Source organism: Mustela erminea, chromosome 12 (genome assembly GCF_009829155.1).
Source record: "Mustela erminea isolate mMusErm1 chromosome 12, mMusErm1.Pri, whole genome shotgun sequence".
Classification (NCBI taxonomy): domain Eukaryota; kingdom Metazoa; phylum Chordata; class Mammalia; order Carnivora; family Mustelidae; genus Mustela; species Mustela erminea.
This window is the reverse complement of record NC_045625.1, coordinates 11,769,881-11,793,974: the sequence shown is the minus strand read 5'-3', so window position 1 is coordinate 11,793,974 and position 24,094 is coordinate 11,769,881. Positions and strand designations below refer to the sequence as shown.

Sequence of the window (24,094 nt, the reverse complement as noted above, 5' to 3'; positions counted from 1 at the left end):
GGCAAGTCTGAAAATACCTTTATTCTTCTCTCACACTTGATTATTATTTTGCTTTAGCATCAAATTCTAAGTTCAATACACTTTTTTCCTTCAGAATCTGAAGATCTTGCTCAACTGTGTTCTATCATCCGCTGCCAGTGGAACACCTGAAGGCAGGTCCGGTTATGAGAACATCATTAGATCCTTGTGCTCTATCCCCTTGAGAAGTTGGGGCTCTTCTCTTTATCCTCGGGGTTCTGAAACGTGTGGTCCTCCCTCCTATCTTGTTTTGTTCTGTTTTTCCCCATTTTTACTTTGTGGAAATAAGTGCCTCGTGGTCAGAACTCTTACCTGCTGTGTGGACCCTCCCTCTGTCTTTTCTTCCATACTTTCTTCCTGCTCCAGCCTCCATCCTGGGCAACACCTTTTATTCTATTGTTGCTTAAAATCACAAAGTATCTGAGTTGGAAGTGGCCTAGAAGATCACCTAGTTCAGTTCCCTCATCCTACAGATGGGAAACCTAAAGCCAGAAAGGAAGAGGGTTCGGGCAGTGACGTGACTTGCCCACAGTCACACCTGTGTGTAATACCAGGGCTGGCTGACGCCAAACCCATGATTTCTCCCATGGCCAGGAAGCCTTGAGAAATGTAGTCACACTTTCCCCTTTTCCTAGACACTGGGGAGATGCCCCAGGAGAGGGGAAGAACCAGCCCAGCCATGGATGCTACCAATGAGTCTTCGGAGGAAGCCCCATTTATCCTACTGGGACTGACCACAAGTCCTGGACAGCGGCGGCCTCTCTTCGTGCTATTCTTGGTCCTGTACGTGGCAGGCATCCTGGGTAATGGACTCATTGTGGCCGCCATCCGGGCCAGTTCAGCCCTGCACGCACCCATGTACTTCCTGCTGGCCCATCTGTCCTTTGCTGACCTCTGCTTTACCTCCGTCACTGTCCCCAAGATGCTGGCCAACTTGTTGGCCCATGACCGCTCCATCTCCCTGGCTGGCTGCCTGACCCAGATGTACTTCTTCTTTGCCCTGGGTGTGACCGATAGCTGTCTCCTGGCCGCCATGGCCTATGACCGTTACGTGGCCATCCGGCACCCTCTCCACTATGCCACAAGGATGTCCCGGGCCGTGTGCACAGCCCTGGTGGCGACCGCGTGGCTGGTGTCCCACCTCCACTCCCTCCTGCATATCCTGCTTATGGCTCGCCTGTCCTTCTGTGCCTCCCACCAAGTGCCCCACTTCTTCTGTGACCACCAGCCTCTCTTAAGGCTCTCCTGCTCCGACACCCGCCACATTCAGCTGCTCATCTTCACCGAGGGTGCCGCGGTGGTGGTCACTCCCTTCCTGCTCATTCTTGCCTCCTATGGGGCCATTGCGGCTGCAGTACTCCGGCTGCCCTCAGCCTCTGGGAGGCTCCGGGCTGTGTCCACCTGTGGCTCCCACCTGGCAGTGGTGGGCCTCTTCTACGGGACAGTCATCGCCGTCTACTTCCAGCCCACATCCCGGTATGAGGCAGAGCGGGGCCGAGTGGCCACGGTCATGTACACCGTGGTTACCCCCATGCTAAACCCTGTGATCTACAGTCTCCGGAACCGCGATGTACAGGGAGCACTCCGAGCCCTTTGCCCCGGACGGAGGATCTCAGCTGCGGACTCCTAAGCCCCAGACCCCGCCAAGGAGAGACTGCATCACCCACAGGGACAATTCAAGAATGTGATCATCTGTTCTGTGCTTTTTCCAAAATCATAGTCATAGCTATCACTTTCCAAGCACCTGCTGCGAAGCAGAGCCTTGCCTGATCATACGTTATTCCCACAAGAACCAGGAAAGCGGATATTATGATCCTGTTTCATAGACGTGGAAACTGGATTCAAAGACAAGAATGGACTTTTCCACGTTTACATGATTTTTAGGTGGCAAAGCTTGTGCCCATTCTTCCTCATCATTCCTTCTTCCAACACTCACTCCCGGGCACTTAGGGTGCATACTACCATTTTCTGACGGTCTAAAGCTGTAAGGGAGGGTGCAAATCCCCCGGTCTTGCTCTGGGGGGACTGGCACCTTATTTTCCATCACATCACCATGTATTCCCAAATAATCGACTTCTCAACTGTCTGGGACACGGACAAAAGTTCACATACCCATGCGTCAAGGGATTGACCTCTCCCAGTGTACCCAGTCTGGTGGGTGGGTAGGAGGCACTCCGGACATCTGAGAATAAATGATCATCTATTTTTATGCTGATAAGCATTTAGAAGCTGTGCACACTTCAAATTCTTTGTTATTGTACTTGTTTACTATGACGCCACCTGTCGGCTACACCAGGAATTCTGCGGAAGGTGCGTGCGGTGGGCATGCACGGTTAAGTTCATGAAATGAACCAAAGCAGGAAAGAAGGGCTGGGCTGCGGGCATTCGGGACGGGTGGCAGGTGGAAGAGGTGGTCTTTAAGTCTTTACCATGGGCCAGCCCTTCTTTTGCTTTTACCCACACAAAGCAAGGGTATTCTTACTGCCACTTGACAAAGGAGGATTGAGGCTCCGAGACGGCAGACGAGTCGGTAGCAGAACCGGAACAAGCCCTTCCGCAGCTGGAGGTGCGCAGGTGCAATTTAACAAGGGCCCCACAGAATCCAGACCCCAGGTTTGGGGGCCTCAGTGGAAGAAATTGCAAGAAGAAATCCCAGACCAGGGCAGGTGCACTGGCTCTGGTGAGGACACATTTGGGGTCTGAAAGGCTTCATGATATGCCCAATTTTTTACCAAATAAGTTTATTTTTTTATGTCCACAGCTCTGCAAGAAATCCACACCCACCCCACCCCACCCCACACACCCTCCCCTTTTGGGCTCTTCCCCTTCCAGGGAGGAGGAGGGCTGTAGCAGTCTTGGCTTTCCAGGTCCCACTCACAAGCCTGCCACCGCCTGGTTCAGGAACTGCTACACTATGCTGTTTGATCTTAATTAATTAACTAATTAATTAATTAAAAGAGAGCTTAAAGATCTTTAGCAGTTTTAGCAGAACAAAGCAAAAAACAAAATTTTTTTTTAAATGTTTGTTTTTTCAGGGCGCCTGGTTGGCTCAGTGGGTTAAGCCTCTGCCTTCGACTTAGGTCATGATCTCAGGGTCCTGGGATTGAGCCCCACATCAAGCTCTCTGCTCAGCAGGGAGCCTGCTTCCCTTCCTCTCTCTCTGCCTGCCTCTCTGCCTACCTGTGATCTCTTTCTGTCAAATAAATAAATAAAATCTTTTTTTTTTCTTAACGATTTTATTTATTTATTTGACAGAGAGAGAGAGAGTACAAGCAAGCAGAGAAGCAGGCAGAGAGAGAGGAGGGGAAGCAGGTCCCCCGCTGAGCAGAGAGCCCGACACGGGGCTTGATCCCAGGATCCTGGGATCATGTCCCGAGCCGAAGGCAGAGGCTTTAACCCACTGAGCCACCCAGGTGCCCCAATAAATAAAATCTTAAAAACACTTTTTTTTTTCTAATAAACTGACACAGAAACATATATAAAACCGAAAGGGGAAAAAGCAGCAGAGTCTAGGTGAGATGAGAATCGAAGGCACCTTCTCCACTTCCTTGATGCTCCTCCTCCTCCTCCTCCCCGAAGGGCCCCCCAATCTAATCCAATCCCTTCATTTGATACACGGGGGGAATGAGGCCTGGAGTGGTTAAGGGACCTGCCCAAGTTCACACACACTAGGTGGTAACCTTCAGGCTTCCTCGCTCAGCGCACCAGACTCCATAGCTCGCCCTGCACTGACACTGAGGCCACTTTTTCCTGGTCCCCCTTCCACCCATCCACTCCCAGATTATCTGTTCATGATGTGATGCCAGATCTTTGCTACTCTCCCAGTCACCTGCCCCTTGCTTCACAACCCACACCCTCCCTCTGCCTTCTCTGAAGTTTCACGAAGATACTGGTCGTGAGGCTCAACAACCATTCCACACCTGCACCATCAGCCCTAACCAAGGGAAGAGGGTGTGTCCCGAGGGACCTGGACACACCCTATGAGCTGACCGTGAGGGACCTTATCTGAGTTCCCTTGGTGTCTCTAGAACCTGGCACAGAGAATACGTATGCAATATGCTGTTGCGTTGTCTATCTTCTGATCTTTGTCCAGGTAATGTTTCTGCATAAGGGGAGAGGGACACAGTGGGGTTTGGGAGATTACCAATACTTCCTTCTTCTGGACCACCAGCCCTGCCCTGGTCATCCTATCCAGGTGTCATCCCAAAGAATTAGTCACACCCTGGAAGGGTGCTCCACTTCTAGACCCCCAGTAGGACAGGCAAGAGAAGGGAATGGCAGTCACCAGGCATGTGGGTCCCTGGGCCCCATCCCCAACCCACTCCTACCTAGATCTAGCCTCTTGCTTTACTTTGGGTAGACCTCTCAGCTGACATTGACATGAAGACAAGAGGATAAATCCCTCTCCAAACTCCAGAAAGACTACAGAGGAGTTCGTAAATCCACTAAAGAATATCCCCCTAGAGTTTTTTCACATGAAACATAGACAAATTTTGAACACCTTAAGCAAAATAAACATATGCAAATGCTTGTATTTTCTGCTCCCAGGCTGTTCCCCTGGAAGAGCTTATGCTTATCCCAGTGAGGCTGCTGTATTTCATGGCAGTCCCTCTTCTGAAAGTCTTTATGCTGCACACGGAAACCTGCTTCTTACCCACCATATCCTTGACTTTGTCCTGAAGTGACCGGCCATTTTAAAATCGATCTAGCCCACCCTCCCAGAATCAATACGTTCAACTTTTCAGTTTATTCAAAATAACATGGAGCACTATGGCCCACCTCATTAAGAAAAAAACAAACAACTGCATTTCAAGAAAGGAGTTTGAGTCTGCCTCTATACCCTTGCTTCTCATGCAATATTCCTGCGTTATAAAGCAAGGCAGCCTTGTTTCAAAGGTGCAGCAATTGGAGAGATCTCAGTAGGGAAAGAGACTCCAATCATAAATGGTAAATTGATTACTCCTTCTCCGGGTACAAAGGAAATTTCTTTTTTTGGGGGGGTGGAAACTGGAAGGGGAGGTGAATCATGAGAGACTATGGACTCTGAAAAACAATCTGAGGGGTTTGAAGTGGCGGGGGGGTGCGAGGTTGGGGTACCAGGTGGTGGGTATTATAGAGGGCACGGATTGCATGGAGCACTGGGTGTGGTGCAAAAATAATGAATACTGTTATGCTGAAAATAAATAAATTTAATTTTTAAAAAAAGGAAATTTCTATAACCCTATATAACCTTTCATGCAAGGACTGCCACCAGGAAAATGCAACTAGTACACATGAAAAATAAGAACACAAGACTCCTTCTCAATGCAGATATGGCTGCTTTAAATACTTGGGATAGATCAATATTCCAGGCAACTGATAGAGCCAGCTGCTTAGTTCAGATGATTCCCTAACTGACCCCATTCACGTCTCCTTCAGTGTCTTTCCTCCACTCCCTTTACTTTTATGTGCCTCTCCTGTTTTCTCATTTCTGTCACTGGCTCCTCCTCTCTTCCATTGTTCGCGGTCTTCTCTCTCTTACTATTACTTAGGCACCAGGACTATGCACACACTCTTGCACTCATGTACATAATGGTAGCATGGATTATGATCCAAGCCAGAAGACAGGTACGAAGTGCTATATAGCAGTATCTAAGAGGCAGCAAGGACTTGAGATCGAAGCAGAGTTGAGGAAATTCATGGAGGAATCTCGTCAATTACATCAATGGCCCCCATTCACTCATCCCTGAACCCATACCCTTGGCCACATGACTTTGCCTCCATATCTCTGGGCTCAACCACATAACTTGCTTTGTCAATAGAATATTAGTAGGTATGAAAAGAAGCTATGATACTGGGCTTGTTCTCTTGCATTTTTCAGCGCCGTGAGAAGCACATGCCCAGTTAGCCCACTGGCCACAGAGAAGGATGAAAGACACATCGAGCAGAGTCACTAAACCCGAATCCCTACCTAACCTGTAGATGCGAGAGCAGCCCAGCCAAGATCAGCTAGGGCCCAGCTGTCCGAAAGACACAGGACTGAAAATAAATGATGCCTGTTTTAACCAACTGAGTTTTTGGGTGATGTTACATAGTAATAGCAAGCTGATGAAGCTCCCAGAGTTATTTCTGATATTTTCCTTTATCCCCAACACAGCATGTCCCAACCCCTTCAATGTCCCAAGGATTGTTCTACCAAAGCATGAATCTACGGAGGATTCTTTGAGAGTAGGAGTTGTGCTTTTCCACTGGACCAGGAGCACCTGGAAACAGGAGTCACGGCTCCCCCTTTCAGTTCTCATAACCAAGTCCACCTTCTCTCTGCACAGAGTCAGGTTCATCTCTTGGCTCCTTTCTTTGGAGACTTTTATGCTCATTCCTACACTTAAATTCAAACCACACTGGAACACTGTCAGCGCCTCTCCTCTTGTGGGAAGGGAAACAGAAATTGACGAAAGCTGGAAAAAATAAGATGAGCAAAACTAATCAAATAACTCTCTGTTTGGCAAGTAGCCAGACACCCCCCCACACACACAGAGAGAGACACTATTTCCACCTCTTCCTCTCCAAGGACCACAAAACAACCAACATTTGGTAAAACCACGAGCAAGACCATCACCACATGCATCACAAAATCCAGTAACCACAGACCTCAAAAACCACAATGACAAGGTAGAAAGCTACTTAATGATAGGCCAGATTTCGTGCTGGTGGCTTTGCCTTCATCATACCATTTAATCCTCATAAAAATACTGTGCAGCCCACATTATTATCCCCATGAGGAAATTGCAGCCCAGGGAGGTAACTTGCCCAAGGCTCCAAGCTACAAAGCAGTAGAATCAATATTTGAATGGAGATCTGGCTCTGGGCTGAAATGAGGAATTAAAAGCCCTCCCCTTACCCCCTTCTTAGTCTGAATCTATTTGCCATGCATCAGAATCACCTGGCCTGTTTATGTAAAATGCATATTCTACCCTCCACCCCCAGACATCCTGCATCGGAGGGTCAGGAGTGAGGGCTGGAACCGCATTTTAAATAAGTACCTTAGGAGATTTGGGTGCAGGTGGTCTCCCAGGCGCACACACAGAGTCCTGGCCCTATACACTATAAAACTTGAGCTTGCCAAAAGCGAGACAGCATCCTTGCCTTTAGAAAGGTTGTGCTTACATGGGAAGTGTTCAGAGGTAGTGCAAAGGATGTAGCAAATACACAGCTCTGGAAAAGATGGACAGCAAGGTCCACCATGAACCCCAAAGGCCAGAGGATTCTGTGATTCTTCCCAACTCTCCTTCCAGGTAAGTTTGAGGTGTCCTATTTCTCTCTCCTCTCTTGAATGTATAGAAATTACTAGGAATCAGTGTCTTAGTTTGTTCAGTCCATAACACCAACCAGGGGGCAGGAACCCCTCATCTCTTGCCAGCAGCCTTTCTGGGTGGACATCATCACAGCCTGTGCAGAGGTAAGGATGCCAAGCAGTACTAAGATCCTGACTTCTGAGCTCTGAGTTCCTGGGCACGTTAAGTCCTGACATCATTCTTCATCGGCTGGTTGACCTCAGGCAAATTGCTTAACTATAAATGAGGATCATAGTATCTCTCCGGGGTTGTTATGAGAATTGTCCAAGAAAATATATATAAAGTCCTCAGAATAGGGTGCCTGGCTGGGTCAGTTGGTGGAGCATGTGACTCTTAATCTTGGGGTCATGAGTTCAAGCCCCACATTGGCAGTAGAGTTTACTTTTAAAAAGTTAAATTAAAAAACTAAAAAATAGTTATATAAATACTGAAGTGCTTAGAGTAATGACCTGGCACCGGGTAGTCTCAATATATGTTGGTCACTTGCACCATCACAGGGAGGGGACAAGAGTCATTGGGGGATCAGTGGCAGGATTGGGATTTGAACACAAAGCCTGTGCTCTGAACTAGGGAGCTTGGGACTGTTCACTGGGGACTAGTGAGCGCCCCTGCTTTCCTCTTCTCTTCCTGGGCCAGCTTTGCTCTCAGCCTTGAAGGACCATAATATGGAAGTTAAGTGCACGCATGTTGTATTCATCAACTAATATTTCGTTTTCTCTGTTACTCATTAATAAAGTGTGTGCACGTAATACTTTCTGGTTCTCTTTCCGAAAAACAAATTCTCTAAAATGACTGGTACACGGTAGGAAGCATCTCCTTCAGCCCCTAAATAAGGAAGTCTGTGGCTGGGCTTACCAACGGCAACGAAACTATTCTTTCCCTCGCCTCTGCTGCCACCATGTGGCCAAAACCAAGTTACAACTGGCATTTCCTCTTGCTTTGGCCCGGCGGAGGGTTTCACTGGAATGTAACCTGCTTCAGGGAGCATAGGTAGTTCACCTCCAATCAAAAACAAGTAACATTTCTGGAAAAGCAGCATAGCGGAGAGCCTTCTACCTGATGTGAATTTCAGCGTACTTCAGCCTTGGCGATTTTCCCCACTTAAGCAGCCAACGTGAGCTTCCATCAACTCTAATCAGAAACCAGAAATAACAGGAAAACAGTCCCTGTCCCCAAATACTTCATGGTATTTTGTGTAAACAAATACAATTCAACTGGGGCAACCACAAACACTGAAGAAGGGGTTACTCTACAGGAAAGGGAGAAAAGGTCATTCAAGCCACACTTGGGAAAAAAACCTACATTTTTCATTGAACTAAAGAAATACAAAATGATAGCATGAAAACAGTAGATGACTTACTGAGACATTCCTTTGTGTTAAGCAAAGTGCTAATTACTTTACTGGCATTAATTCATGGGCCTGTCAAACAAACTACTGTTACCCCACTTAGGTGGGAAAGCAAAGCCATGGCCAGTTTTTGCTGGAGTCAGGCATTGAGCCCTCAAAAAGAAAGAACTTTTCTTTTTTAAGATGTATTTATTTATTTTAGAGAAGAAAAGTGCATGAGTTGGGGGGTGGGGCAGAGGGAGAAAATCTCGAGCTGATTCCCCTACATGGGACTCGATCTCAGGACCCTGAAATCATGACCTGAGCTGATATCACGAGTTGGATGATGATGCTTAATCGACTAACCCACCCTGGGGTGGGGGGGGGCCTCCCTCAAAACTTTTCTTAATCAGTGTTGTCATAACCCCTAGAAGTACGCGCAATGGTGTGACTGCTTCTTCCTAAAGAGACAGGAAAGACTTAACAAGGTTCCACAAAAAAAAAAAAAAAAAAAAAAAAAAAAAAACCAGAGAAGTGTAGCAAAATGTTAGGGGTAAAATGAAGTGAAGGCTATACAGGTAGTAACTGTAATATTCTTTTCATTTTCCTGTAGTTTTCAAAGTTTTCAAAATATGAGGTGATTTTCAAAAATGCATGAATTCATAAAACTTGAGAGCCCAACAGGTCTTAAAAGAGCATATAATTTAGCTCTTATTTTACAAATGGGGAAGCTAAGGTCTGGGGAGAGGAAGAGGTTTGTCTGGGGAACAGAGCTGGCTGCCAAGAGAGAGCTAGAGTTCATGTTCACTGTTCTCTGGATCACTGTCACCAACAGTGGACAGGCATTGGCAGTATGGTTCTGGGTAGACTTTTGGGGGAATGACTTTGTGGCGTCCTGGCAGGGAGGGGAGGACCCCCAGCAGGTCAAAGCCACAGCCCGGATGGGCAGAGGTTCTGACATGAAACACAGGCAGGACCAGGGACCTGGGCTCCACCCAGCTTAACTCCTTGTTCTCCTAAAATTTTCTCCCTAATTTCCTTCCTCCAACCTGTTCTCTCCACTTTTTCTTTTTTATTTATTTTTTTAAATTTATGTATTTATTTTAAGAGAAGGATTTTGTATGGGGGCGCAGGGTAAGGGGCAGAGGGAGAGAGAGAATCCTCAAGCAGACGCCTGCTGAGCAGGGAGCCGAATGCTAGGCTGGACCCCACCAACCCAAGATCATGACCTGAGCTGAAATCGAGAGTCAGACACTTAACTGACTGAGGCACCCAGGTGCCCCCACTTTTTGTTTTTTAAATTGATCTGTTTTATTGTCCCTTGATCATTTGCTTCCTCCATGCAGAACTAACACGACATTGTGGAAATGGTATACATTCTGGAAATACACAGACCAGATTTTATACCCTGCCCCGCCCACAAGCTGGAATGATCACTTAATCCTGCTAAGTCTTGGCTTCTCCATGTCTGAAAAGTTACTATTTATTTCCTACCTTGAAAGGCTGTTGGTATTCAGTGGGCCAATATAATATGTCCTTTATTTTTATATTTTATCTATTTATTTATTTATTTTTGTTTAAGGATTTTATTTATTTATTCATTTGAAAGAGAGAGAAATCACAAGTAGGCAGAGAGGCAGGCAGAGGGAGAAGGGGAAGCGGGTTCCCCACTGAGCAGAGAGCCCGATGCAGGCCTGGATCCCAGGACCCTGAGACCATGACCCGAGCCAAAGGCAGAGGCCTAAACCACTGAGCCACCAAGGTGCCGTATTTATTTATTTTTAATTATGTTCAGTTAGCCAACATTATTAAATGTTTATTGATCCTTAGCAAGAGTCAGGCACAGTAATGGGCACTGGGGATGATAAAAACCTATTTGAAGGCTGTGTTCTAAATAGTTGGTACGAAAGGACTCATGTTACACATCCCCATTTCACAGATCAGGACACTGAGGCACAGAGGGGTTCGGCATCTTGCCCACAAAGCCAGTAGATGTTAGCCTATCATTCCTGGAATGAAGAGTGATTACACCACACACTGGAAGGAAAACAAAGCCTGTGCCTTCCCAGGACTCTCGTTTTGGAAGAAAGTGCAATCTGGATACTACAGGGACACAGCTTATGACAGACAAATAGCCGTTTCTTTCCTTTCCTCCTTTCCATGGCTAAAAACGAGAATCACATCAAGAGGAAAAGAAAAACTGAGCATCTTGTTTCCACTCCTTTCCTCCCTTACTCAAATAAGCTGTTTTGTGATTACTGCTGTCATTCACCTCAATCTGTACATCAGTGATTCTCACACCTGCATGAGTCTGAGTCACCTGGAGGACTTGTGGAGTGTGCTGGGCCACTCCCAGCATTGCTGATGCAGTGGGTGCATCAGGGTGGAGGTGGAGAATCTGCATTTGGATCAAGTTCCCTGGTGAGGCTGACTCCTCTGCTGCAGGAACACGCATTGAGAACCGCTATCCCGGGGCACCTGGGTGGCTCAGTGGGTTAAGCTGCTGCCTTTGGCTCAGGTGATGATCTCAGGGTCCTGGGATTGAGTCCCGCATTGGGCTCTGTGCTCAGCACGGAGCCTGCTTCCTCCTCTCTCTCTCTCTGCCTGCCTCTCTGCCTACTTGTGATCTCTGTCGAATAAATAAATAAAATCTTTAAAAAAAAAAAAAAAAAGAACTGCTATCCCGGAAGAGGTGAAGCACAGTGTTCCCACTGCAGAGGTGAGGAAACTGAGCCTCAAGATGCCGAGGTCCTCACGAGGAGCTACAGCAGTGACAGGATTCAAATGCAGATCTTTCTTGACTCCTGAGGCCCTGCTATTTCTACTATACCTGAGTAAGAGATTTAGTACTTGAGAACTTCCCCATTCCATGTCTGTGCATTTTATTCTAGAATCTCTGTTCTTGAAAAGCAAAGTGAAGGTTCTGCAAGTGGTATTTTCATTTCCAAAAGGAGCAGAAGATGGTTTCTAAAAACTATTATGCGGGGCACCTGGGTGACTCAATCCGTTGGGCATCCGGCTCTTGGTTTCGGCTTGGGTTGTGATCTCAGTCATGAGATCAGGCCCCAAGTTAGGCTCCATGCTCTGCAGTCTGCTTGGGATTCTCTCTCTCTTCCTCTGCCCCTCCCCCTGCTCGGGCAGTCTCTCTCTCAAATAAATAAATAAATCTTAAAAAAAAATTTTTTTGGAAATGTTTTTGCCCACCCACCAAGAACTCCTCTTCTAGAAACCTATACAAGAGAACAACCTAACATTTCAGCCCCAAATGCAAAGATGCTAAGTGTTTTAATGAAAAACTGGAATCTAAATACCCAATACTGGGGCGCCTGGGTGGCTCAGGCAGTTAAACATCCAACTCTTGGTTTCAGCTCAGGTCATGATCTCAGGGTCATGAGATCAGGCCCACATCAGGCTCTGCACTGGGTGTGGAGCCTGCTTAAGATTTTCTCTCTCCCTCTCCCCCTCTCCCACCACTCATGCATGTGTGCTCTCAAAAAAAAAAAAAAATTAAATACCCAATATTAAGGAACTAGTTGAATAAATCATGGTATATCGATATGATGGAGTATTATGAAGCCATTAGAATTATTTATTTAGAACTTTTATAACATATTGAAGTAGTTATGATATAATATTAAATAAAGTAGAACACAAAATTAAATCCAATAAGTTCTCGATGTTATTAAAACACTAAAAAAAAAAAAAGACTGAGGGAAATAAATGAGAACATTGACAACAGTTGTCTCTACTTTTTCCACGCTTTCTACAGTGAGCTTTTTAAAGCAGATAAACCGTACACTTTCCTCCTACTGATAAAGCATGACAGATATTTTCAAGACCCTTCTACATTTAGTCCACTCTTGAATAACCAGGAAAAGCAAAAATGAATTTTAAAGTTAATCTTTTAATTCCAGATTACATCTCCCCGACCTTAGAATGTACACCGTTTTAAGTAAAAAACAAGTGAAAAGCATTCAAATGACAATCATTATTATAAATATGAATACGAATAGAAAAGACTAGAAGGCTACCTATAAAAATGATAAAGTGGATAATTTTTGATTGGCAGAATTACAGGACTTTTAAAATCACTTTTTAACCATAATTTTTATTACATTTTCTACAATGGACATCTATTACTTCCGTAGTAAAAAGTCTTTGCTGCTTTTCTTTTTAAGAGACAACCACCAAGCAAATTACAGCGCCATCTACATAGTGGAATATCAATGGCCATTTTTTAAACGTTGTAGGTTATTTAATGACATGAAAAAAAGTTTGATCTATATTAGCTGACCATACTATAAAACAGTATGTTCAGAATGATCCCATTGTTTTGTTTAAACACAACCAAAATGTCTACATATACAAAGAAAATACAATGGAAGGAAATATGCCAAAATGTTAATAGTGTTTTACCCTAGGCGGCAGATAGGCGGTAGAATTAGATATTATTCTAACTTTCTTATTTTCACTTCTGTATTTTGGCAAATGTTCCTCTGTTAAATATTATTTTTCCAGTATCCAAAAAAAAAAAAGCTTTTTAAAAAGCTACATTAAAACAAAACCTTACATTGTTAAATAAGAGAAAGACAGACAAAGAAATGAGCAGGAGTTATCTTAAGAAATCCTCCTTTCAAAAGGCTTCCCAGCTCCAAACCAGCTCTGATTTCTAAATCAAGCTGACCTTCAGCATCAAGAGGGCAGTCAGCATCAATCTTTCCTCCTATTCAAGACCTAATAATGCTTGAGCGGGACACTGGCTCCAACAGCAGAGGTCACCCCTCTTGATGGGGCCAACATCCATTGTCGGGAAGCTTTAACCAAGACCCTGGTAGAGAAGAGGGTCTAGGGTAAAAATGTAACTGCCTTCCAGGACTATGGATCTGATTACAAGTAAATATAATTTATGATCATTGATGAAAGAGACACACTATTTATGTTGCAAAGAACACACTAACTATAGAATTATATTCCCAGGCCTGGCAGAGACCTCTGAGACCATCTGAAGACAATTTCTCGGACACTGTCTTTAGGATGTTATGTAAATATTGACTAGAAACAGTAACAGAGATGTCATGCTGGAGAATCTTAGGTAAACAGTTCAAAAGCCTGGCTTCCTGTTTACACAATTTTAAGTTACTGCTGCTAGCCACAAGGTGATTCAGCATTCCAATTTAATCTAAGAATTTCTTGACTTTACGTATAATAAAAGGGACTACAAAGAACAGCTGAGATGCCACACAACACAGGAAGGAACAAAAATAAATACACAGCCATGTGTCTTCCAGCCTAAACAATGAGAAATCTATGCAATTAGACTAGCAGTTCAATCTATTTCCAAATCGCTATCCTCACTGTGACAGGTGGCAGAGTTACGCACAGACGTCAGCACCAAGACTTCCTTTTCGGGGAGCAATCCAAATTCCTGTAAAAAAGCTTCAAGGTCCACAGCAAAGAAATCTTCCCCCAGCTGGTCAGTGACACGAACAAAATTGCCGATCAATTCACCTCCCTTGTAGATCAGCAGGGCAGGAAGGGCGTTCCTGGTGAAGCGACTGCTGGCCCCAATAACCGAGCTCTTCACCCGGCAAAATTTGACAGCTGGGTACTCGGCAGCAAGGCAAATCATGCAGCCATTCATGGCTTCGGTCCCAGGAATGCCGTCCTCATAAATATGGACCATGATGAGGGTGCTTTTCTGTTCTTTATCAATCATGTCTAAAAACCCTTCTCCGCTAGGGATCTCAAAAACCTGCTTGAACTGGGGCCCTCTGTGAAGCTGCTGCCGCATCTCCTCCATCCTCTGCTTCCGGTACTGCTGGAGAAACTCTTCATCGTCTTGGTCCTCGTTCATCATGGCGAACTCCTTCAGAGTCATCTGCAGGATGACCGGCAAGTGAGCAGACGCCACACAAACCCGACTCTGCGCTCGCAGGACGCACCCGGGCTCACGGGACGCGAGGAACCCTACTCAGTGCTCTGTAAGCATGAAAGCCCGCAGGACTCTTCCGAGAACCCCATCAGGAGGGAACTTTCATTGCCCCCATCTTGCAATAATAATAATAATAACCTTGAGTTTTTGGCGCCAGTTCAAGAAGGTACGAGCCCAGGACTCAAACTAGATTTTGTAAAACCCCAATCTTGGAACTACTGCGTTATGACGCCTCTCCACCCAAAAAGGCAGCTAATATCACTTCATGAGCTTGGTTTTTTTTGGTCAGTCTTGACAATGGATTAATGATTTTACCCACTGTGTCATTTTTGGTAAGAAGACAACAGGATAGTAAGGAATTTTAAAAAGAACACTCACGTTCTTGCTCTGCAGTCCCCCCGCCCACAAAACACACAGTCACATATACTCTCTAAAACTGAATGTTGCTTTTTATTACCAGTCACAAGCTGAAATTATTTTTGCTTTTATAACAGCAGCTGTGGGTGTACCAGTGAAGCCATAACCTGCTTTTGCCACTTGGCATCATTACATCATAAATATTTCCTCATGTTTCTAAGTGTCTTTTTTTTAGAATTACACATAATGTGCCATATTTTGCTTAATTTCCGTGTTTCTGGCATGGAGTCAGTTTCTGGCTCTGTTCTATGGCACATAATCCAGCAGGACAAGGACAGCTTCTCTCAACTGCCCCATGTGGTCATGTGATACGTTGCTTCATCTGCTCTAATGCCAGTATACGGAAGCCCTGGGAGCTGTGGGCACACTGCCCTGAAGCCAGCTTATGTTACCAAAGTATCTTCCTTCTCCTGGCCTGGTGCGGCAAGACATCCTTGCGCCTAGCTCTGCCTAGTATGGCACAGAACAGACGGTGGGCCAGGGGACAACAGTAGATCAGAATGGACATTTCTGCATCACGGCCAGCACCATCCTTCCCCCCAGCTCCCAACTCTCCAGTCCATCTGGGCCTGCCAGAGTGGCTCTTTCCGACCGTAACTGCTCAGAAAGAGCTGTTTCTGAGCTGTTAGCGTCAGAAAGTCTCATGCCCCCAAATCCTTCTCCTGCTCCAGGAAAATGACTCCTCTCTTAATCCCCTTATGTGCTCCCTGATCCTGGCCAGTAATTTCCAGCCAAGAGCTGTTTGGCAATAGCCAAATGATCTCGGGCACTCCTAGACATTCATCCATCTTCAGAGGGCAGGTGGGGGGTCTAGATGGTCCTTTTGATACAGGGGAAAATAAGAGAGTCAGGGATCTAGTCCCAAATATCTTCCAGAGTATCCATTTGCTTCTACTGTGTGGCCTTATTCCACTAAATTCTCATGAACAGGCTTCCGTTGAAACAGAGCAGCATCACAAAAAGAGCAAAAAAATCTGGCTGGAGATCCTACTTCCCATCAGCATTTACTGGTTGCAAACCTTGAGCCAAGGCCCCCCTCACCTCGAACTAACGGTTGCATCAACGGTAAAACAGGGATAATACCACCGACCTCAGAGGGTTATTCCTGCCCCAAGGTAAGGCCTCAATAAAGGACAGAAAACTCCCATTTACTGAGCACTGTTAATGGGCCAGGCTCTGCACTGGGCTTTGTACCCCGAGAGCACTGTGAGGTAGAGACGCTGACCTCACCTAACCAAGGACAAGCCGGACTCAGAATGGAAGATGCATCCCCACCATCCCCACGGGGCGCCAGTGGCCCTACTGAGAAAAGCCTGGGGCGTGGGGGCGGGGGGGCGCTGCTAATTACCTTCGCACCAAGCTTCTCCTGCAGCGCCTCCTGCTTGTGCCGCTCCTCCTCTTCATCCAGATGGGACCTGCAGGTCATCGACAGCTTCTTGACCAGCCTTTCCATCTCCCGGCACTGCTCCTCCCTCTGCTCTGTCTCCAACTGTTTGAAGCGGCGCCAGTCATTTATCACCCCTTTTGGACCTGAGTGGGGGGTGAATGTGGAGGTGACCGAGAAGAGTGGCCAGAGGACTACGGGCCTGCTCACATGTGGCCGGAGCCTGCTCCATCAGGGGCACGGTGACGTGCACACAGGGCAGCGTGGCTTGCCCTGATTAAATGGACGAGCTAGGGCCCAACATCAGGAGGGGCACTAAATAAATCATGATTTAGCTACTCAGAAAAAATAAGGCAACTTGTAGAAAGAGTGAGGTAGCTCTATGTTCCCTGCCATGAAAGATGCTCAAATACATTAGGTCCAAAAAAAAGGAGAGCAAAATGCAGAACAGTATCATGGTAGGATCATCCACTTTTTGGAAAAGGAATTATGTGTGTGTGTGTGTACATATGTATGGACATTTCTTTATGCACACGTACCTTTGTGTGTTCACAAAAAAAAGAACTAGAAGGAAATGGCAACAGTTAACAGAGGCTGTCTCTAGGTAGGGGGACCCAAGGGGACTAGTGGGACAGAACCACTACTTTTTTCTTTCTACATTCATATATTCTGTATTATCCAGATTGTTATAACAAGACTGTGGCAGGTTATTCTGTTAGTCAGGTTACCCCCAAGCCTCCCTGCCCCCTGCCATGTGATCTGTAGGGCCTCTTACGGTATGAGTATATGCATTCCTGGCTCACTGATGTTGGGCTTGGCCATGTGACTTGCTTTGGCCAATGAATCCTAAGCAAAATATTTATGAGCCGTTACATGTTTTCAACAGTCCTCTCTTGCTCGCTAGACTTGGTCATGAAAAGGCACGTCCCGGTCCAGGGTTGCTCCTTCAACCCTGTGGCGGATAAATGAAGCAAGGGCAGGGCTGCTGCTGACCCACACCAGTAGCTTATAACACATCTGAGAAACACACCTTCACTATCACAAGCCACTGAGGTCTGGAGGACCTCTGTTACCACAGGAAAAAAATATAAAAATCTCTATGAAGAAAACTTTAAAGTTCTACCAAGAAACACAAAGAAGGATGGAAAAGCAATACTATATTCCTGACCAGGAAGACCCAACATCACAAGGGTGCCAATTAACCCTAAATTAATCTATATACTTAATGCATTCCCATGTGTGCATTCTCCTAAATTTGTTTTGGAAAAATAAGAAAGCAAAAGTTAAGGGGCACCTGGCTGGCTGAGTCAGTAGAGCATGTGCCTCTTGACCTTGGGGTTGTGAGTTCAAGCCCCACGCTGGGCATAGAGCCTACTTTAAAAAAAAAAAAAAAAAAAAAAAAAAGCTGGGACAATGATGACAAAGAAGAGTATTGAGGTGGAACCAGCCCCATTAGATACTGAACCCTGTAACACAGTAATGAAAAACAGTGTGATATAGCACAGTAAAAGACAAATCAATGCAAGAGACTACGAAGTGCAGGTAAAGACACAACTACAGCGAGGAATTCAGTAGATGATAAAACTGATGTTTCAAAGCAACAGAAAAAAGATGATTTATTCACTATTTAGTGTTGAAACCACTGGGTAGCAATACGAAGACAAAAAGAGGGCCCTACCACATTCCTTGCACCAAAATGAATTCCAGATGAATCAACATTTAAGTGAAAGAAAGAAAGAAAGAAATCATGAACGTACTAAGAAAAAGCATGGGAGAATCTTTTTGTAATCCCGGAGTAAAGAATGTTTCAGTAAGAAACAAAAGTAAGAAAGTATAAAATAATGCTTTCAGGCACATAAAAATAAAAGTTTCCTGCCAGGAAAAGAACAAAGAATCAAAAGACAAACAACAAATTGGGAGAAATAGTTCCAGCTCATACCACAGATGAGCTTCCTTACTATATAGCCCCCCCACCAAAAAAACACCAACCACCAAATTTTAAAAATGAGTAAAGGATAGGAAAATAGCTCTTAAAGTTAAAAAGGCTCAACATCCCTCTTGAAAAAGATAGAAAATAAAACTACAGTGAGTTACCATTTGTCATCCAGCAGGAGGCAGAGATCCCAGATTCTGATAACACAGCAGGAGGGCTCGTGTATGGGGAAAACCACACTGCTGGTTACATATAAAACAGCGCCCCTTTAATGGCCACAATTTGGAAATATCAAAATGTAAACGTGTAAATATGCCATTTCTAGGAGTCTATACCACCACATAGTATGGATACCTATGACTTCTGTGATATCAAACAACTATGAATTTGAGAAGCCGGAATCAAAAGCAAGTCAGTCTGTATTCACTGTGTGTGTTCACAGTCTGTGTATGGTGTGCACACACGTGTGCACTGTGCACTGAAACGGCTAGAAGCACACACAGGGACATGATGACACAAGAATAGGAGTGAGACTGGAATTAGAGAGAAGTGACCAGGAGATACATATTTCACAGATATTTGTTAAACCTGATCCCAGAGCTCAGAGATGTCCAGTACCTGTGTTAACTGAGATGCCTTCGCCTGCCAACTCAGCATCTGCAGGCATCGAAGTGCCGGCCAGCGCACCCCTGCCTCCATCCTTGTCCTCGCGGTCGCTGTCCTCATCGTCACTGCTGCTGTAATAGTACTGCAGCTTCTCCCCCAGCAACTTATCGTCCAGGGTCGTCATGGTGCCTGAAGGAGGCAACATTATCAGGCTCTTTGGTGGTGTGAACCAGACAGACAATGGGCTAGGGACTCACTTATGTTAAGATCCTACTATTTTTAAGACCCGAAAACGGATTTTTTTTCTTAAGCATGCCATCCATGCCATCACCCTGGGTGACCGGGTCAATCACGCTCTTTGTGCAGAAGGTAAAACTGAAGCTCAGAACCAACAAATGGTGCCAAGAACCAGCAAATGGTGGAGCTGGGATCAGACCCCAGGGTACCCGACTCCACCAGAGTGAGGGTGTCGGTCACTGTCTTCCGTATACCATAGCTGTACCAGCGTGTTGGCTTGAAGGAATCTACTTACTGACTAGAGGTTTCACCTACACATACTTTTAGGATTTCCTAATCGACTACGACTGCTGGGTAATTGTAAACTGGGTCAGATTCCTCAGGAAAAACTCCAAAGAGCAGCATCAAGAGTATGACGCAGAGTCACTGTTGGTCTAGGTCAATCACTCATCTGTCCCCTTGCCTTCAACTTCCTTGAAGAGCTCAGTGACCCTGTGGATGGATGCGCTCTGAAAGCCCTACCAACTCTGGTTAAAAGAAGGGCCCTGACAAGATCCTACTAATTCCCAAGAGTTCAAAAGGCAATGGTTGGAGCCAAGACTCTGCAACAGAAGATGCCAAGGGCACCTGGGGAGAAAGGTACTGCTCAGCTCCTCAGAGGCCAGCTTGCCCTTCCAGAAGTCATGGTGACAACTTGAGTCCCTCCTCTAAGCATCGCAAACATGCTTCCTTCATTAGAGGAAGGGAGGGCCTGTCAAACTCCAATACAGCGTGGCTCTCCCACGAGGCAAGGGGTTGCTGAAAGCAGGGGCGTCCAAGGTCCAGCGCAAGGTCTCCGCACCATTCACTAAGCACAGCCGGACGCAGTCCGGTTCGGCGCGGGAACGCGAGACCCCAGTAGTCAGACAGGGAATGTGCACAGAAGGCAGGGCTGATGGAAAGAAACGTGCATATACGGGGGTCTGGGGGTGAGGAGGGGCCGCGGGGGGCCAGAACCAAACTTAAAAGAGACGAGGAGCGGTTCGGACTGCACAGGATGGGCGGAGAGACTGGCCAGGGGTGCGCTCGGTGAGGGCGGGGCCTCTGAAGAGGACGCGGCTAGGGCGGGGCCCGTGGAGATGCTCCCGGAGAAGGCGGGGCCGGCGGAGAGGGCGGGGCTCCTGAGGGGAGGAATCGGGGGTGGGGCTGAGAAAAGCGGAAGGGCGGGTGGAAGAGGCGGGGTCGCAGGGGGAGGTGAGGGTGGGGCCAGCGGAAGGGCGGCAGAGGGGCGCGCGGAACTTTTGGGGGAACCTAATGGAGGTGGGACCAGAGAAGGGGGGGCGGAGCATGGGAATCGCGGCGGCCGTAGGGGCCGAGGGGCGCGCAGACATCACCTCCCACCCGTGTCCATGCCCGCCGCTTCTTGCCGACTGACCTCAGTGCAGTTACCCCGCCTAGCTCAGTCCGGATCCTTTCGGGCCGGCAGCTCTGGGCACTTCGGAAGGAAGGACACGCTGGGTTGGAGGAAGAGAAGTGGGTCAGCGCCTTGAGCTCTAAGAGAAAAGCCGCCGGAGTCCCGACTGCGCGAACCAATGAGGCGGCCTTCCTGTGGTCGGGCGGACGCACGCTGCCCAATTAGGGAAGGCCTCCTCCGGGGCTGAGGGAAACGCTACGGGTCCTTCTTTGGGACAAAACACCTCGACGTCGGTAGTACTCTTCAGTCGGCTTTGTTTTAATTTAAAAGAAAAGTTACCTTGTACGTACCTAGTTTATAATACCAAGAAAAGTTTGTTTAGTTATCTTTGACATTTCTGAAACCATTCCACTTGTGTTTCTTATTGCTTCTTAATCACATCGCGGCCCTTAAAACAAGACAGACTCAGAGACGTAAAGTATTTTGACCCAAAACACACAGACTTGCATTAACAAAAAAAAGGAAAGAAAAAAAGCCAGGACCCTGACCACGCTGGTGAATTTCTGAATTGGATCCTGGAACGGAAAAAGGACATGAACGGGACAACTGATGAAATAAGGTTTATTAACAATAATAGTGTATCAGCAGTATTGATAATTGTACTATGGTTATGTAAGATGTTAACCTTCGACTATTCAGGGTGAAGAATATAGAAGTCCATGTTACTTTTGCAACTTTTTAAAAAATCTAAAATGATTTCAAATTGAGTCCTTATTAAGTGTCCAATACACAGCCATAAAGTAATTCATAGAAAGCTTTGTACAAACTGAATCATCCAAAATAACCCTAAAACAATACACTCTAAAATAGGGCTCCTAATTTGAGGGAGAGATCCTCAACTTGTGGTCCTGCAAATTGTCTGGAAATTGGTATATATGCGCATTTTCCTAAGAAGCTGTTGGTTCAGGCTATCAAGAGTGAGAACTTCGCTCCCCAAATTTAAGAACAGTTCATCCTATGGAGACCTTATGGTGACTTTGGTGTTTTTGTTTGCAGAGTGAATCATCTTAACGTAATCAGATTTGTGTGTTGAACGGCAGCCAGCCGGAGGATGATTGTGATCTGCCCTAGGTGACAAGCCAGAACCCAGCAACCGAGCTTCTGTGAGGCAGATTCCCCATTAATACCTGTTAAATGAATGCTACATGAGTGTATTTGCTTTTAATTGTTTTTCTGACATCTCCCGGAAGCAAGGATCTTCTTCATCCCTGGTAGTGCTTTGTCCTTCAAAATTTGAGGGCACCTGGGTGGCTCATTTGGTTCAGGTCATGATCCCAGGATCCTGGGATCACCCTCCTGGGCTTCCTCCTTAGCAGGGAGCCTGCTTCTCCCTCTCCCTCTACTTACTTCTCTCTCTCCCTCTGCAGCTCCCCCGGGTTTGCTCTCCCACTCTCTCTCTTTCTCTCTCTCAAATAAATAAGTAAATAAAATTTTAACCAAAAAAATTTTTCTTTGGGACGCCTGGGTGGCTCAGTTGGTTAAGCAACTGCCTTCGGCTCAGGTCATGATCCCAGCGTCCTGGGATCGAGTCCCACATCGGGCTCCTTGCTCTGCAGGGAGCCTGCTTCTCCCTCTGACTCTGCCTTCCACTCTGTATGCCTGTGCTCGCTCTCGCTCGCTCTCTCTCTGACAAATAAATAAATAAAATCTTTTTTTAAAAAAAAAATTTTCTTTTTCACTTTAAATTGAAGGCTGTAATCCTCAGTGCTACCCAAGGATCCTTGTTTCCCTGGGCAGGTTACCCTCCCATTCACTGAAAGGAGCAATTCACATCTCTTTTCTCAAATCCTCAGTGCTCTCTCCCCTCTCCTGGTTCAGTTTATGACCTTGGTTCTTATTTCACCTAAAAAACAGAAGCAGTCAGGAGCTGAAGACACCTCAAAAAAACAAAACAATCAGAAGCAATCAAAAGAGACTTGTACTTGTGTCCACCCTCAAAACCTACCAACAACCTCCTGCATCTGTACCTATTAAATGTCTCACTGCCGCAGTGGCTTCTGCTCCTCCAGCTTAGTAAAGGACTCTTCTGGCAATGACCTCCCCTCAGTCTCCCCTGCAAATACAAACTTGCTTTCTACAGCCTGCTAATATGCTTTCCCGGTTCTTATCTCCAAAAGAAAAAATCCGCTCAGATACCATTTACCACCATTCAAATTGTTAAAAATCAGAAAGTTTGATAACAGCAAGAGTATGGGGAATACATTGCAGGTGAGGTGTAAATTGATACAACTCTTACATATGAGATACATTAGTCAATAATACAAAAATATATACCTTTACTCTTAATCATAGGAAACAAACTGAGGGTCCCTGGAGAGGAGGGGGGTGTGGGTGGGGATGGGTCATTGGGTGATAGACATTGAGGACGGCATGTGATATAATGAGCACTGGGTATTAGATAAGACTGATGAATCACTGAATTCTCTACCTCTGAAACTAATAATATACTATGTGTTAATTTTAAAAAGAACTTAGGGAACAGTGAATGACTGACTAAAGTTTTCAGAAGAATCTGGCTCAAGGTATTCAATAGTATAAAAAATATAAATACCTTGTGAATTATATATTTGCTGTTTGAACATTAGAGAGAATCAACAAACTATAAAAAATACTTTTAAAGATTTAATATTTTTTTAGCTCAGAAATTCCACTGCTGGAAATTCATCCTTTCTATATACTTGCATGAACGTAGTATTTAGTTTAAAAAAAAAAATGCAAGTTGGTGGAGAGCATTACGTATTAGTTTCCTGCCTTCTGCATAAACTATATATACAAATAGGGACGCCTGGGTGGCTCAGTTGGTTAAGCCTCTGTTTTTGGCTCGGGTCATGGTCCCAGCGTCCTGGGATTGAGTCCCACATCAGGCTCCTTGCTCTGCAGGGAGCCTCCTTCTCCCTCTGCCACTTTGTCTGCCTGTACTCTCTCTCTGACAAATAAATAAATAAAACCTTTAGAAAATATATATATAGACAAATGATGTTATTTGCTTATATTTGCTCAAAGAAAAACATTAAAGAATATGTAAGAAACAGAATGATTATCTTCAAGGGGCAGAAGTGAGTAAGGACTGGAAGGCAGACTTTTTATATAGAACTTGGTATGTTCTAGAGTTCTAAAGGATAATTTTGGGAGGTGTCTCGGTTGGTTAAACATCTGACTCTTGATTATGGCTTGGGTTATATCTCAGTGTCCTGGGATCAGCCCCATGTCCCACTCTGCACTAGGCATGGAGCCTGCTTGGAAGTCTCTCTCTTCCTCTGCCTTGGCTCCTCCCTACCCTGCTTGTGCTTTCTCTCTCAATCTCTCTCTCTTTTTCAAAGAAAATCTTTGGAGTTAATACTATCTGAAATTGTCCCTTCTGGTACAGTTTTTTTTTTTTTCAAGGTTTATTTGTTTATTTGACAGAGAGAGATCACAGGTAGGCAGAGCAGCAGGCAGAGAGAGGGGGAAGCA

The 24,094-nt window shown here is 45.7% G+C and overlaps 2 protein-coding genes across 2 annotated transcripts; one reads left to right on the top strand and one right to left on the bottom strand.

Moving 5' to 3' along the window:
* The first annotated feature begins 697 nt into the window (after nt 1-697).
* On the top strand, nt 698-1,648 carry LOC116570950 (olfactory receptor 1K1). Its single transcript, XM_032308587.1, has one exon. The coding sequence runs from the start codon at nt 698-700 to the stop codon at nt 1,646-1,648; it is 951 nt and encodes a 316-aa protein (XP_032164478.1).
* Nucleotides 1,649-12,241: 10,593 nt separating this feature from the next.
* PDCL (phosducin like) lies at nt 12,242-20,795 on the bottom strand. Its single transcript, XM_032307976.1, has 4 exons — nt 20,603-20,795; nt 18,964-19,140; nt 16,377-16,558; nt 12,242-14,557 (listed from the first exon to the last, which is right to left on the bottom strand). The coding sequence occupies exons 2-4, from the start codon at nt 19,133-19,135 to the stop codon at nt 14,006-14,008; spliced, it is 906 nt and encodes a 301-aa protein (XP_032163867.1). The 5' UTR covers nt 19,136-19,140; nt 20,603-20,795; the 3' UTR covers nt 12,242-14,005.
* Between the last annotated feature and the right edge of the window lie 3,299 nt (nt 20,796-24,094).

What these genes read in the sequence shown, in the direction of transcription:
- PDCL (XM_032307976.1), bottom strand. Translation starts at nt 19,135, where the DNA reads ATGACGACCCTGGACGATAAGTTGCTGGGGGAGAAGCTGCAGTACTAT. An exon ending in AGGCATCTCAGTTAACACAG is followed by an intron (nt 16,559 to 18,963) that starts GTACTGGACATC and finishes CCCCCCACTCAG; the next exon opens with GTCCAAAAGGGGTGATAAAT. An exon ending in AGGAGAAGCTTGGTGCGAAG is followed by an intron (nt 14,558 to 16,376) that starts GTAATTAGCAGC and finishes GTCATCCTGCAG; the next exon opens with ATGACTCTGAAGGAGTTCGC.
- LOC116570950 (XM_032308587.1), top strand. Translation starts at nt 698, where the DNA reads ATGGATGCTACCAATGAGTCTTCGGAGGAAGCCCCATTTATCCTACTG.